The 14,587-nt window shown below is 35.4% G+C and overlaps 1 protein-coding gene across 8 annotated transcripts in view; it reads left to right on the top strand.

Moving 5' to 3' along the window:
- LOC131074237 (tyrosine decarboxylase 2) overlaps positions 1-14,587 on the top strand; it is a 159,457-nt gene that overhangs the window by 119,946 nt on the left and 24,924 nt on the right. For 3 of the 8 annotated variants that reach the window (XM_058010817.2, XM_058010816.2, XM_058010815.2), the window contains 3 exons: positions 91-155; positions 1,153-1,276; positions 1,416-1,553. In XM_058010817.2, coding sequence (XP_057866800.1) covers positions 91-155; positions 1,153-1,276; positions 1,416-1,553 — 327 coding nt within the window. Of the gene's footprint in view, positions 1-90; positions 156-1,132; positions 1,277-1,415; positions 1,554-14,587 lie in introns of those variants that run through there. The other 5 variants (XR_009113039.2, XR_009113038.2, XM_058010821.2 and 2 more) reach the window with 3 other exon arrangements.

Genomic DNA, 14,587 nt, shown 5'->3' with positions numbered 1-14,587 from the left:
AATTCTACTTGATACAGGTAAAACAGATTGTTAAAATTTAGAACAGTGTGAATGGTGAAAAATGACATCAAATTCACATATTGTTTCCAGGCATCGGACTCTAAGCTAGTGATAGATTACAAAGATTGGCAAATACCACTTGGAAGTCGTTTCAGGTGAGTGTTTTTTCCCTGTGCTTGACTAAATTATAAAGAAACAATTTATTTAGATTTCTGTTCATATGCATTTTTTAAAATTGAAAATGTTTCTCATGCATTCAACACAATTCAAACTAGGCAGGTTTTTGTCCTCTTCTTTCAACCAAGCATTTTGGATATCAATTGTAGGGGAAGGTTCCTTGTGAGGAGGCTTGTAGTTCTTAGGGTGGAAAAGTAACAATGCTGTAGTGGCTTTTCTTGCTACTGCATACTGTCCACTTCTTGCATCTAGACTAGGAACTAAGCCTATGTTACTACGATAGAAGATCAGCAGTTGGAGTTTCTATATGAATTGGCTATAGTTGGTAAAGTTTAATCAGGATTTCATGTATTTTGGGTATATTTGTGGTTTGGCTACACTGGTACGTTGTTTGGTTTTTGTAATTGTAGAATGCAATTTACAATTATGATGTAGCATTCATTATATTTTGCTCCTGTTAGTGAATGGTCTTGCTGTGTTTGGTATTTACTTATTCATAAAGATCAAATAAATTGTCAATTATGTCTACCTTCCCACTCACACTAAATTTGGTAGAGTAGGGTTTTGTTTCCTTAAAAAAGATTAGGCCCAACTGAAATATGTGATTGCTACATTTTGGGCAATTATGCTAGGCTTTTTGGCAAAGGGCAATGGATTGGCCTACGTATTGCCAAAAGATGGATATTATTTCAGATCAGAGATAATCTGGTTATTAAGGTGGATCCATACCCATTTTATGCTACGTTACAAAAGAACCATGTACAAAGACTAGGTTTCTATTTATATCTCACTAGCAAGGTGTGATAAAATAAGATTTAATTAATTAAATAATACTTTATTGCCATTATATATGACTTTAGATTGGTTTGACATTTCGCCATTTCGGTATTTCGGTTAGTGTTAGAAATTTTGTACATTTGGGTATTCGCTGTTAGTGTTAAATTTTTTGCCACAGGTATTTCCTGTCTTGTGCAGGTCATTGAAGTTGTGGATGGTCTTGCGTCTGTATGGAATTTCAAATTTACAGGCTTATATCAGAAATCACATTGGTCTCGCTCAACATTTTGAAAATCTTGTTACTCGAGATAACAAGTTTGAGGTAAGTTTTTCCAAGTAGTAGTTAGATACACTTGAATGCAAATTGGCACCTTTTGTTCTTCAATGCTATATGTTTGGTTAGAAGAACCAATTTTTAGAATGACTAACCGGTATTGTATGACACGGTTAATGTTGAGTAGGTCATGGCGCCTCGTACTTTTGCATTAGTTTGTTTTCGAGTTTTACCTCCAGCAAATGATCCAGATGATGGCTACACTCTAAATTCAAGATTGTTGGATGCCGTAAATGAAAGTGGGCATATATACTTATCACATACGGTATATACCACTTAAAGTAACTTTTTCATTTTAACCAACACCTTTTTCTCCATTTTGTTAATATCTTTATTTGGTATTGTTTGATGTTTGCACATTTCCATTAGGCATCTAATAGAATCTAGATATTCAATTTCACGTTTTCTTTTTTCCCTTAGTCAAATCTGTCTTATGCATATTGTGTTGTTTTTCATAGTTTCTATCTATCCTTTGATGAGTGGAAGAAAACACTACCTATAAAGCGTGAAATTTAAGCTACTTAAAAATGTCCTAAACTAGTGATCATGGAAGATAAAATACATTTGTAAAAATAATTCTAGTTAACTAAATAGGCTGCTGTCCTACAATAGTGTCCATGCCATATCTCTTTCCAAGTATCTGCGATCAATTGGAAAGATGGTTTGAATGATGTCCTTATAAATTGTGTAGAACCCAAGACTTGAGGGGAGACAAATGGTTGTGAAGTTAGTTGGAATCTAAATGATTATTTCTTGTTTGATGTGACTTCTAAAATTTAAGTTTGTGGTTCACTATAACTGAATATGGCCACACAAAAATTGTATTAGTTAATTTGTAGAAATATACAAAATTGTTGAGTTGGGTATGATGGTTGGGTATTGTTGATGTGTATTTTGTACACGACCAAACATAGAATAAAATACCTAAAGGTACCTTATCCTCTCTTGAGCAAAGTTTCCTGATTGCTGAAGATCTCGCCGAAGGATCAGTCGAGGCAATTCCAAGGTTCTTGTATGTAGGTTCTCTACTCGTGGATAAGCTCTTTGTGGTATGATGTGATTTTGTTGGAATCACAAGGGGACTTACACTAGATGACTAAACGTCTGATTTGCTTTGAACATTGCTGGAACACAGGATTTCACTAGCCTAGATTTTGAAAAAAAAGGAAAAGGATGAGGGCGAGGAAAGGATCTAATTCTGACACTAAGAATGTAGGAGCAATGAATGATCTTTAATGAAATTCTAACTAAGTCTTGTTTTGACATCCCAGGACCATCTCCACAAGGTTAGTGCGATCTTCGGAGGAAAACTTTATGATGTTTAGATCATCGCTACAGGCATAGACACCATTAGGTTGATGCATATCAGTGAAGAAGCAACAATTGAAGTTAAGCTTAAGCTAAATGATTCCAGTTGACTACACAAGGCAAGTCTGCAATCAACAAACTACTAGTAGTATGGATATACAAATTTCACCATCAATCAAACACATTTCTTCCACTCATCTAATAACATGAAATCAAATATGAGAAATATAGAGACCATGCAAATTGTTGAATCGACCCATAAATTTCACCATTTCTTCAATGAAGTTTTACAAGTCTTTTACAACAACATCTTGGCAACAATCTTTGCCTTCTCTCTCTATTCTACTTTAATTGCTATTCTATCATCTGACTATTCACTATTTCTAACTATTCACCTTCTAACTACTAACTAACTATTTGCCTTTACAAATGAGGATCCAAGGCTTATATAGTGCCCCCAATACAATTCAATGGCTTAGATCAATTTGAGATCAATGGCCAAGATTTTACAATGAAACCCTAATTAGGGTTTGTTACAACAAACTTAATTCTGACCAATGAAATAATTGCATTATTTGGACACATGTCTTCTCTAGAATATTCGACCAATGGGTAGCCGGAGTAGGTACATCGAAGTTAGTGCCATCTTTGATGAGTCAGGTACATTGAATCTGGACATGTTGAAGTGGACCAACTCGACTGGAGGAGTGATGACTAGGATGCCACCTTGTTTGACACTTGGTTGATGCCCAATTTGGTGATGTTGAGAAGCTAACTTTAGTTAACTCTTCTGAAACTGTCTGCTTCTCCAACGGACCCTTGCTCTGACCTCCTTTGTCTTTGTGTGCAGGATGGATGGTGTACCTTTCCTTGGAATGCTGGACTGGAAGATGTCGTCCCTGATGATGCTAGACTGGAGAAGGTCGTCCTTGTTGATGCTGGACTGGAGAAGGTCGTCCTTGTTGATGCTAGACTAGAGAAGGTCGTCCTTGTCTTGGTCTGGTCTTGTGGAGGTCGTCCTTAATCTCTACACAAAAGCTTAAAGTTAGGGTTTGAGCATAATATCTTAAGGTATAGGATTTAAGACCTTTTAAGGAAATAATGTGATAAATCCTAGAATTATGAATTTTCAAATTAATATTAATTATGAATGGAAATCAGATTGCACAAGACTTAGATTTTCAAAGGATTGCTATGGAAATCAAACTAAAATCTTGAACAAACTTTCAAAAATCTGATTATCCATACGTCTCCCTTGATTTTTAGCTATCAACCTTTGAAAAATGAATGAAGAGAGATGAGAATTTGCTAGATAAGGACGTTTGATCTGAATTTTAGGTCCTCCTTTGGATGAATTAAGCTTCAATCAGCCTTCAAAAAGAATTTCGCCCTCAACTAGCTTCTCTAAATCTGGAAATTTGCCTTCAAACACCTTCCAAAATCTGGAAATTATCCTCCCACTTGCTCAATTTCGCACCTCCAAATCTGCTCTTCAAGTTCGCATGAGAGATAATGAAAGAATGATTTGAATTTGTTAAAATGCACCTCCCTTATATAGGGCGCTCACCTTGATTTCCCTCAAGGCCGACTTGGCAAATAGGGAATAAAATAAAATAAAACTCCTCTCAAAGGATGGCCGACTTGTTTGAAAAGGCACAATAATGATTTTTGAGCGCTCAAGCATAATTTTTAATTTTTTAAATTAATTCCAAAGCTCAAAGGTGGATTTTTTCATTTATTTTAAGGCTTAGAAATTAATTAATCAAATTATGAATGCCTTAATTTATGCAAACTTGTTTTAGTCTTACAAATGTCTTGTAATAGGCAATTTTAGTGGAAGACTATAGGCTAGCTTAGGAAACGTTAAGGCTTGATTAAAGCTTGATGAATCTTCATTCCTTAGGCATTAAAATATTCAAAGTGATGAAGGCTTAAATTATTTCAAGGCTTATTTGAACCTCTCATCTAGGCTTTTTTGCTTCATCAATCAACATTCTTACAATCTAGGTTTGCCATCACAATTTTGCAACTTGCCTTCAACTTAGCCTAAACAAGGTGAATAATAGGTGTTTTCAAGAATTTCGCCCTGGACCCTTTGGAAGGGTCAAGAGCGATTTTCTCTTTTTAGGTCAAAATTCACCTTTGCTTGATCATTGACCTTCTCCAAGGCAATCTCCAGGGTCTATTCATTGCAACCATTGAGTTGGCTCAACAATATTTTGAAGGAAACACTGCATTTTGGGAATTTCGCTCTGGACCCTTTGGAAGGGTCAGGAGCGAAATTCACCCTTCAGGCCAATTTTCCAATCTCTTTCACTTCAATTCATCAAAATTTCTTCAGTTTGAATCCACTTCTCAACTTGCTAGCATTGGTTTGATCCTCACAAGGCGAAAAAGGTCAATTTTGCTCAACAACCTAGCCAGGGGCAGGACCTATCCAGAATTTCACTCTGGACCCTTTGGAAGGGTCAGAACCGAAATTCTCACTTGAGCTCAAAATTCACATTTTTTGAAGGTCATAATTTCTCCAAGGCATTCTAAATAGTCTCTTTCACCTTTGTTTAGGCCTGCTTTAACTCAAATCTTGAAGGAAAAGGTGACTTTAGGGTTTTTCACTCTGGACCCTTTGGAAGGGTCAGGGGCGAATTTCTTGTTTGTAGATCCCTTCTTCATCTTTTCATCTTGAATTCACCTTATCCCACACTTGATCTAGCAAAAACTTGATAGCAAAAGAGGTTTTGAGAAAATTTGCTCTGGACCCTTTGGAAGGGTCAGGAGCGAAATTCTCATTCTTGACCAAAAATCATCATTTTTTCCACTTGAAACTTCATTGCAAGGTAGGATTTCATCTTTCATTGCCCTAGGAACAAGTTTTCATGTCCAAGAAAGGTTAAAAAGTAGGCTAATAAGGAATTTTGCTCTGGACCCTTTGGAAGGGTCACTAGTACATTTGGTTCAAGATTTCGACGGCCAATCGTCGGATTTCCGACCACATTTCGTCGCACTACTGACAAAAACGATCGTCGAAAACTTTGTGTCGGAAGTTCCGACTATCCTCGTGGTCGTCGCAATTTTGACATTACCACAACCTTTCTGACGGCCACCATGCATGCTCATTCCGCGAACGAATACCATCGCCATCTCGTGCTGTCATCGGAATTCCGACACCAAAGTATAAAATTCCGATAGAGGAGTGCCGTGGGATGCAAAGCATCCTTGTCAGGTGTTTCATTAGTGGTCGTCGGAATTCTGACGATGAGAGATGATGTGGGTGGAACAACTTTGCCGTCGGTGCATGAAAGCATTGAACGAGTTCTACTTTTAAAAATTACATAAAACATTTTTAATTTATTTGATTCAGTGTTATTTGCAAAAAATGATTATCAATGATGTTTCCTTTCTCCAAGAATTGTCTAGGACCTTTTCATTAGATAATATGTAACATCGAATGACTAAATTTTTTCTTTACAATTGCTTATTTAATTTAAGTATTATTTCAGCGTGAATTAAAATTTATATCTGTACGGAAGCAGAACATACAAGTTGAAGAGTCTCTTGCATGCAAATTTCCTAAAAGAAAGCAAGCAAACATTATCTTGAATGACATGGAAACAAGCTCATCTGCTGCCTAGAAGAGAGCAATTGGAGAATGGTAGAGGAAAGTGTTTAAGGGTGATAAATAGATAGATAATATGCAATACAAACAAACAATGTCTGGAGTGTCTGATGTGACGTCTCTAATTTATGTCCGGAGGGTCTAACTGATTTTGGAGTTCCTGCGAAACCTATTGGGCCACGCTTGGAGGAAATCAATGTGTTCATGCAAGGAGCACCTTTTTTCTATTATGAGAATGATACTTTTGCACCTAGGTATATTTGGAAGTCAATATCCAAAAATTTCTATATTGTGGAACAAGAGTTGGCGGACTCAAAGTATAATTGTCAGCTTTCAGAAGACCAAGAGGTTATGTACACAATCTCCCAATAGAAGAGCGACCACAAGAATTACCTCTCCCCCCAATGACTATTCAGGAAGCACTTCCTCAAACAAAGGACTATTGGCCTCCATGGGATCAAAGAAAAAAATTAAAGCATAGACTCTAGACGATGTGGTGGTGTCCTCCGTGAAGAACTCTACACTATAATTGAAAATTCACAAGGGAAACTGCAAGATAGTGAAGAGAAAAACAATCTCGAAAAGTGGGAAGAATGGATCTTGGTTTGGGTGGGGCCAAGTCAGGTGGCTCCTCTAGAGGTTGATGAGATAGAAATCATATTAGGATTTGAAAAAGATCACACTCGTGGAACTTTGTGTGCGAGTGATCGATTGCGGTGTTTGGGTAATGCATTCCAAATAGATACAGTTGCATTCCAAATAGATATAGTCTTGATGGCATGCAACTGTATCTATTTGGAATGCATTACCCAAACACCGCAATCGATCACTCGCACACGAAGTTCCACGAATGTGATCTTTTTCAAATCCTAATATGATTTCTATCTCGTCAACCTCTAGAGGAGCCACCTAACTTGGCCCCACCCAAACCAAGATCCATTCTTCCCACTTTTCAAGATTGTATTTCTCTTCACTATCTTGCAGTTTCCCTCGTGAATTTTCAATTATAGTGTAGAGTTCTTCACGGAGGACACCACCACATCGTCTAGAGTCTATGCTTTAATTTTTTTCTTTGATCCCATGGAGGCCAATAGTCCTCTATTTGAGGAAGTGCTTCCTGAATAGTCATGGGTGGGAGAGGTAATTTTTGAAATCGGTCTTCTATTGGGAGATTGTGTACATAACCTCTTGGTTTTCTGAAAGCTGACAATTATACTTTGAGTCCGCCAACTCTTGTTCCACACTATAGAAATTTTTGGATATTGACTTCCAAATATACCTAGGTGCAAAAGTATCATTCTCATAATAGAAAAAAGGTGCTCCTTGCATGAACACATTGATTTCCTCCAAGCGTGGCCCAATAGGTTTTGCAGGAACTCCAAAACCAGTTAGACCCTCCGGACATAAATTAGAGACGTCACATCAGACACTCCAGACATTGTTTGTTTGTATTGCATACTATCTATCTATTTATCACCTTTAAACACTTTCCTCTACCATTCTCCAATTGCTCTCTTCTAGGCAGCTGATGAGCTTGTTTCCATGTCATTCAAGATAATGCCTGCTTGCTTTCTTTTAGGAAATTTGCTTGCACATGACTCTTGAACTTGTATGTTCTGCTTCCGTACAGATATAAATTTTAATTCACGCTGAGATAATAATTAAATAAAATAAGCATTTGTAATGAAAAGATTTAGTCATTCGATGTTACATATTATCTGACAGAAAGGTCATAGACAATTCTTGGAGAAAGGAAACATCATTGATAATCATTTTTTGCAAATAACACTGAATCAAATAAATTAAAAATGTTTCATGTAATTTTTAAAAGTAGAACTCGTTCAATGCTTTCATGCACCGACGACAAAGCCATCTGACCCACACCATTATGCATAATAGAACAAATCAATATAATAGGCTATTATAAAGAATATATACAAAAATATGAAAGAACATTAAATTACCATTACAAACCCATAAACCATTAAATAGTGAAAATAGATATAAATTTGTAAATGTCTCCCTATAAACACCACAACCATAACCAAAACAAAAAAAATTCTTACCCGCAAAAACTTAGCTGGTGAGTTGCAAGTCTACAACATCTCTCAGATGATCAAACCGTTTCTTAATTTTGTTCTTTTGGTTAGTCAATGGATTTAGTTGCATGTTCCAGTTTACTATTTGAAGCCTTCTGTTTCCCTATATTTGAGACATAATAAAATTCTTGTGAGTAGGAAATTGATTCAGGAGTTACGTGTGAAGAATTTGGCAAAGTAAATGATGACAATCAAACTCAAATTTTATCTGTCTTGATTAAAAACTTTATCCTGATGGCATTAAATTAAAGTTTTCTTTATTTTTTGGTGATCTCTAGAGCAGAGGTTGCTTTGCATCGACCTGGGATACATTTAACTTGTGTTGTATCTGCGGAAATATGTATCCTAGGATGATGCAATGCAACCTTTGCTCCACCAATACCAGATAGAAGAGAAAGTACTTTAATTTAAAGCCATCACAATAAAATGCTTTCAAGACATATATTAGGTATAAAAGGAAGCCTACCCTGTCATTTGAAGGGGTTTACCTACAATTCAAGTGATCTCTTAATTATAAAATCAATTCAATTCCAAGTGAACGTGCAATCAAGCATTCATCAAGAATTGAAGGAGAAATCAAGTTAATAAAGATATTTAATAAAGATATCATCTTTTAAATTAAGAAATGGGCAAGAGATTAAGAATACAAACCTTCCATATTGCACACTTCAAGGTATATTAAAATCAGTTTAAAGTGTATTCATTTATGGACCTTTCATAAAATATTCTCAACTTACATATCATAAAAGGATCTGCTCCACCAATACCAGATAGAAGAGAAAGTACTTTAATTTAAAGCCATCGGGATAAAATGCTTTCAAGACATATAAAATCAAGTGATCTCTTAGTTATAAAATCAATTCAATTCCAAGTGAATAGGCAATCAAGCATTGAAGGAGAATTCAAGTTGGTGCAGGTGAATTTGGAAGACAAAAGGACTCAATGAAGCCAGTAAAGACATTTGAAGGTCTTAGGAGTGAAGAGCCAATCAATTATGCACACAATGAAGCCATTAAAGACAATCACTGTTAGCATAGATTGCAATGGATTTAGAAACTTCCAACCAAATGTGATTAGTGAGTATAGATGTTGTAGTGCAACTGCCCAGGTACACATGCATGCAAAATATGTAAGCTTAGATAAGGCACATGAACTATTTGACATAATGCCTCAAAGATCACCCAATATCCAATGACGGTTGGGAGAAAGAAAACATCAATTTTTTCATACTCTTAAATATTTCTTTATTCATCACTATAAATCTATTATGAATATAGTCTCAATATTGCAGAAATTTATTCTATTATGAATGCAATATTTAGGGATGTAATCTTTATATATATTTTTTAATTAGGAAAAGGCCCTTATACAATCCCCAACAAAATTTATTTTATATATATTCAAAACAAAATTTATAGATGCATGCCTCTACTTGTCTCACCACTCATTAATTGTTTGGGATTTTCATTCCATTCACCAAGGTTGGCATCTATTCTAAGACTTTGTGTCATGGCCAAGCTAAATTATTTGCCTCTAGTTTCTCTCCAATCTAGTCACCTAGTAGCATGTGAAATCTATCTCTTCCTAATTATTATTCTCTCCATCTTGTTAATGACCATTTCATTAATGAATCCTTCCTCATAATTTTGGATAAATGAGACAATGTTAGCTCAAGGAATCTTTTCAATCCTCTTTCAAGATTCTTTCCCAAGTAATAATCTTGCATATTGGAAAATAAATTACGCTTCTATTTTTCCAAGCTACTCTTCCTTATAATGTTTAGATCTATTCTAAAGTGCTCATTGTGACTCATGTTTACTACTCTTCCTATTAGTCTCATTCCAATATCTCCTACAAAAATATGGAATCATTACATTTATATTTTATTTGTGTCTCCTAAATATCCACAAAATTTGGAACAATAATACAATTTTTCAATAATATTTAATTGTAAAAGAAAGGATTTAAATGGAACTAAACACTCTAAATAAATTAATCAGGGTTAAAGGGATAAACTAGGATCCATCTTCTTACACTCTAGGCCTTAGAATAGATTTTATTAACACTTCACCTTTTGCCCTTTTTTCAATTCAAGTTAGTTTAGGACAAAAAGCATCGCGAGATTGAAATATCAGATGATCAAGTTCCAGCTATTCAAGCATTCGACAATTCAACGTAAGTCCCCTTGTGATACCAGCAATCACATCAACCAACTATGTTTATCCACACATCGTGACCCGACATACCAGAACCTTTGAGTTGTCTCAAGTGATCCTCAAGCAAATCTCCAGCATTTGAGTAACTTTGTTCAAGAGAGGATAAGATACTTTTGGGTATTTTATTCTACGTTCGCATGTGCATAAAAAACACATCAACACCTCCCACTTGTCAATGGATAAGCTAAAGTTGCTCTATAATGAATGGTTTATAAGGCACACCACTTGATGAAGGTTTTGCAAATGGGGTGGCAAGTTGAATGGGTTTGATCTTGGGACAATCTACATGGTTAAACGTGCTTGATTTAGAGTAGTATTAGTATGGGTGACCTCCTAGGAATCCCTAATGCTTCACCGCTATGAGCATCACTTTGATGAAATGAGTACTAAGTGATCCATTCTTATGAGGGGTTCATGTAAACTACTCATGAGAATGGGTCAGCTTGACTCTAAAACTATGCAAGTGAATTTTGATATAAATATCATAGTATGAAAGTCTTGTGAAAACACTCATTCTTCTAGCATTGAAAGTTGTGAGAGAGTTATTAAGGGGATTCTCGTGTGTATAGATTCAATGTATAAGTTCAAGACAGATATTGAGGTGATATTTCTTTCCTTTTGGTACATCAATCTTTAAATTGGATGTTCTTTTGCCTTCATGGTAGGGAGTAAGTAATTTTTAAGTGGCTTCCTTTTTTCATTCTTGGATTATTAAGGAAAACATAGTTTGTGAAGAGGAGGTTTTGCTTGTTATCTTATAAAAAAATTGGGTATTAGCTATTATAATAAATGATAGACAAAACAATGTTCTCTAAGGCTGTTGAAAAGAAATATCTATATGATGGATTCTCTTCCCAATTTATCTTCAAAGTTATTTAGTAAATATCTGGGAAACCAAAATAGGGTATGTTGATTTGCAAAGGAAGAACTAAATACAAAAATTCCCAAAAGAAGATGTGTTAGCTAATTATTTTTGTTCCTTTGGTATTTTGGAAGTTGAAATGTTCCTTATATCTCTTCAATCTCCTAACCTTGTTCCAACAACCATAAAATTTTATGATTGGGATGCAAGGGAGATTAGTGGATTTGATGGGTTGGCTTTGGCTAGATTCACCCAAGACAATTGATGATTTATTAGGCATTGTTAAGGTTATTATGGTTGATTATCAAAGCTAGTGGGATTCAAATATAGAGGCGTGTTTAAGATAATTCTTATCATTGGTTGGTTAATAAAAATATGGTTTCAAGATTGATGCACAAACATATTAGAAGGGCACTTTTATGATGTATGTGAAATAATCACATTATTAAGCAAAATAATAGGTAATCTATAGGCAAGAATACTCCATATATAGATATTCTATATGAGGGATATGACTAATTCCACAAACTATAAGATTGACTAGGCTTTTCTCATTAGTGGAATCATATAATAGCTAGTGTGTATTGTTTCCTAGATGCATGAATTTGTAGTTTCCATACAACTAAGAAATGATAATGTTTCTAAGTACAAACCAAGTGGGAACTATGGACCCACTAATCTTATTTGTAACCACTCGCCACGACTATATTATGATAACTCTCTTATTGATAATAGAGAGTATCTAATACATTTATTAAGACCCTAATTATGGTCATGGTAGACCACACAAAGAATGACTTCCATAGGAGGCTAAGAAGGTGATCCATGAACAAGAGTTTGTTTCATTCAATCCTTAACATTAACTATCATTAAGGTGGAAGAATTTAGTGAACAACCTCTTATGCTACCTAGGTACCCTAATGTCATATTCTATTAGAATTAAACAAGTAGTTAGAGTTCATTCTATTTTTAAATCCAAGCATAGAGGGGGGACTATAATGATCCATCATCATTGAGTGTTTTTAATTAGATAAGAAGGGATTTTGAAAGGGCCCTGATCCCTTGTGCAAAGAGAAAGATGAAGCATTAATCCCACCAAAACAACAAAACAAAACAGCTCCAAAACAACAAAACAACAAGAGGCAGAATAACTAAAGCAAAAATGAACCATCCTAAAATCAGGGTGGTTTAAAAAATTGATCCAAAGCTCTTTGATTGAGCACAAAGGAAGGACCCTTCTCTCCAAATCCTATTTTCTTGAGACAATGAAGGGACATAATATCATTGGCACATCCATCATTAGAACCCAAAGCATTATATATCCTTGAACAATCCAAAGGGGAACTCCCTTGATTAGAATCAATATTTTGAATCTCTTGGGAAATAGGGAAAGTTTCATCCTTATTTTTCTCCTTACAAGCATGACAAATAACCGAAGAGTACTCATACTCAAACTTCTGCACCCATTTTCCAAATTTAGAGATAGGTTAATCTGGGTAGGGAGAGCTTGATCGCCATTGATTGAGGATGCCAAGAATATCTTTGATATAGATTAAAAAAAAAGGGATTAAACCAGGGCTCAAGGACCCATCTACACAATAGCAATCATATGACAAGAGTAACCACTGCCATAAGATATGAAACTTAAAACAATGTGACAAAGATATTACTATGTATAACTTGAGAGAATTCAGAATTATACCCTTATTTGATCCAAGGGGTTATATGGAGGAGAAGATAGTGAGAAAGTATGTTTATGTGACTAATTTAGAGATTTTTTTGGAAAATTTTGCCAAAAAATCTCAATTTAGAGAAAGTGATTATTTTACTACCGTACTTTGTTTTGTCTTAGCTTGAAAAAAAAAGTCTAGTTTAGATTATTTCCCTATAAAGCAAAATGCTCTAACAATATTGTTATCAAATGCAAATATTTAGAAGCTATTCCATATGATATTCTTGATAAAACCATTTCTTTTATATAATCTAGAAAGGTAAATATTTTAAGATTTGACTATGGAGATAGCCACCCAAGATCTAGAGGTCTAATGGAAAGCACAACAAAATGAGAAGATCAATATGACACGAATAAACTATATTCCTATCAATGAATGCACGTTTACAATATGAATGAATGAGATTATAAATAGAACCCCTTGATTATATAGGTCAAGATGAGACATGTAGGATATCATAAGATTATGAAAGTATCTTAATCTTATGATATGAGACATAAAGTGATAAGTATCCTATGTATACCTTAAGTAAACTTAAATGATAAGGCATAAAAATGACCTAATAGTGGAAGTAGCTAGGTAATATCCCTATTACACCAACAATTATTGCTACTTGTTCTTTGATTCATCTCATTGATATGGCTCAAATTGAAATAATTCATTTCATCAATCAGAACAAATATATTCAAAATTTTACTAAGCAATAAAACAAGTCTCGTGATCCTTACTTTCCTTAAACTAGCCCCTTTGGTTGCTAGCCCTTTACTCACAAGCATTACTCTCACAAAAAATACAAACTCATTTTTTTGTAAGTGATCCTTTAATCATCATCATTTTCATGCTCTGAGCACAGGTTCGCGGAGGCCCGGGCATCGTCGTTTACACAGCCCATTTTGGGCTCCCTTGTGGTCGTCCTCGCTGGTTATGTGCCAGCCCTTGGCACTTTGTGCTTGTGAACTTCAAAATGTTTTAAAGAATGTAAAACACAATGGTTGTAAGAAAGGGCAACCCTTGTATGTTCTTCAATTCAGCGATGCGAGAGAATGAGTACCACTACATACACCATTTGCGTGACAGACAAATTTATTACAAACGACTCCACCGTTTTCTACACAAACATTCAAACACACAGTAAATGAAATCTTCTCTTACCAATGGAAATAGGCGTTCATTGTATGGAAGATAAGATAGAATGAATTTCTGCTTACCAGACGCGAGTTTCTGCCATGCAAGCGCACTTCATTCCCCTGTTCCCCGCTGCGGCCGTGTTTGTCACACCAATGATCAGTCATCTTCCTCTGTTTGTAGCTCTTATTGCTGTTGACGGAGGCCTGGGCGTCGCCGTTTACACAGCCCATTTTGGGCTCCCTTGCAGTTGTCCTCGTTGGTTATGTGCCAACCCTTGGCACTTCGTTCCCCCGTTCCCCGCTGTGGCTGTGTTTGTCACACCAATGATCTCCACAGG

Source organism: Cryptomeria japonica, chromosome 8 (assembly GCF_030272615.1).
Source record: "Cryptomeria japonica chromosome 8, Sugi_1.0, whole genome shotgun sequence".
In the NCBI taxonomy this organism is placed as follows: domain Eukaryota; kingdom Viridiplantae; phylum Streptophyta; class Pinopsida; order Cupressales; family Cupressaceae; genus Cryptomeria; species Cryptomeria japonica.
The sequence above is the reverse complement of the archived record's forward strand: the minus strand, read 5'-3'. Positions and strand labels throughout refer to the sequence as shown.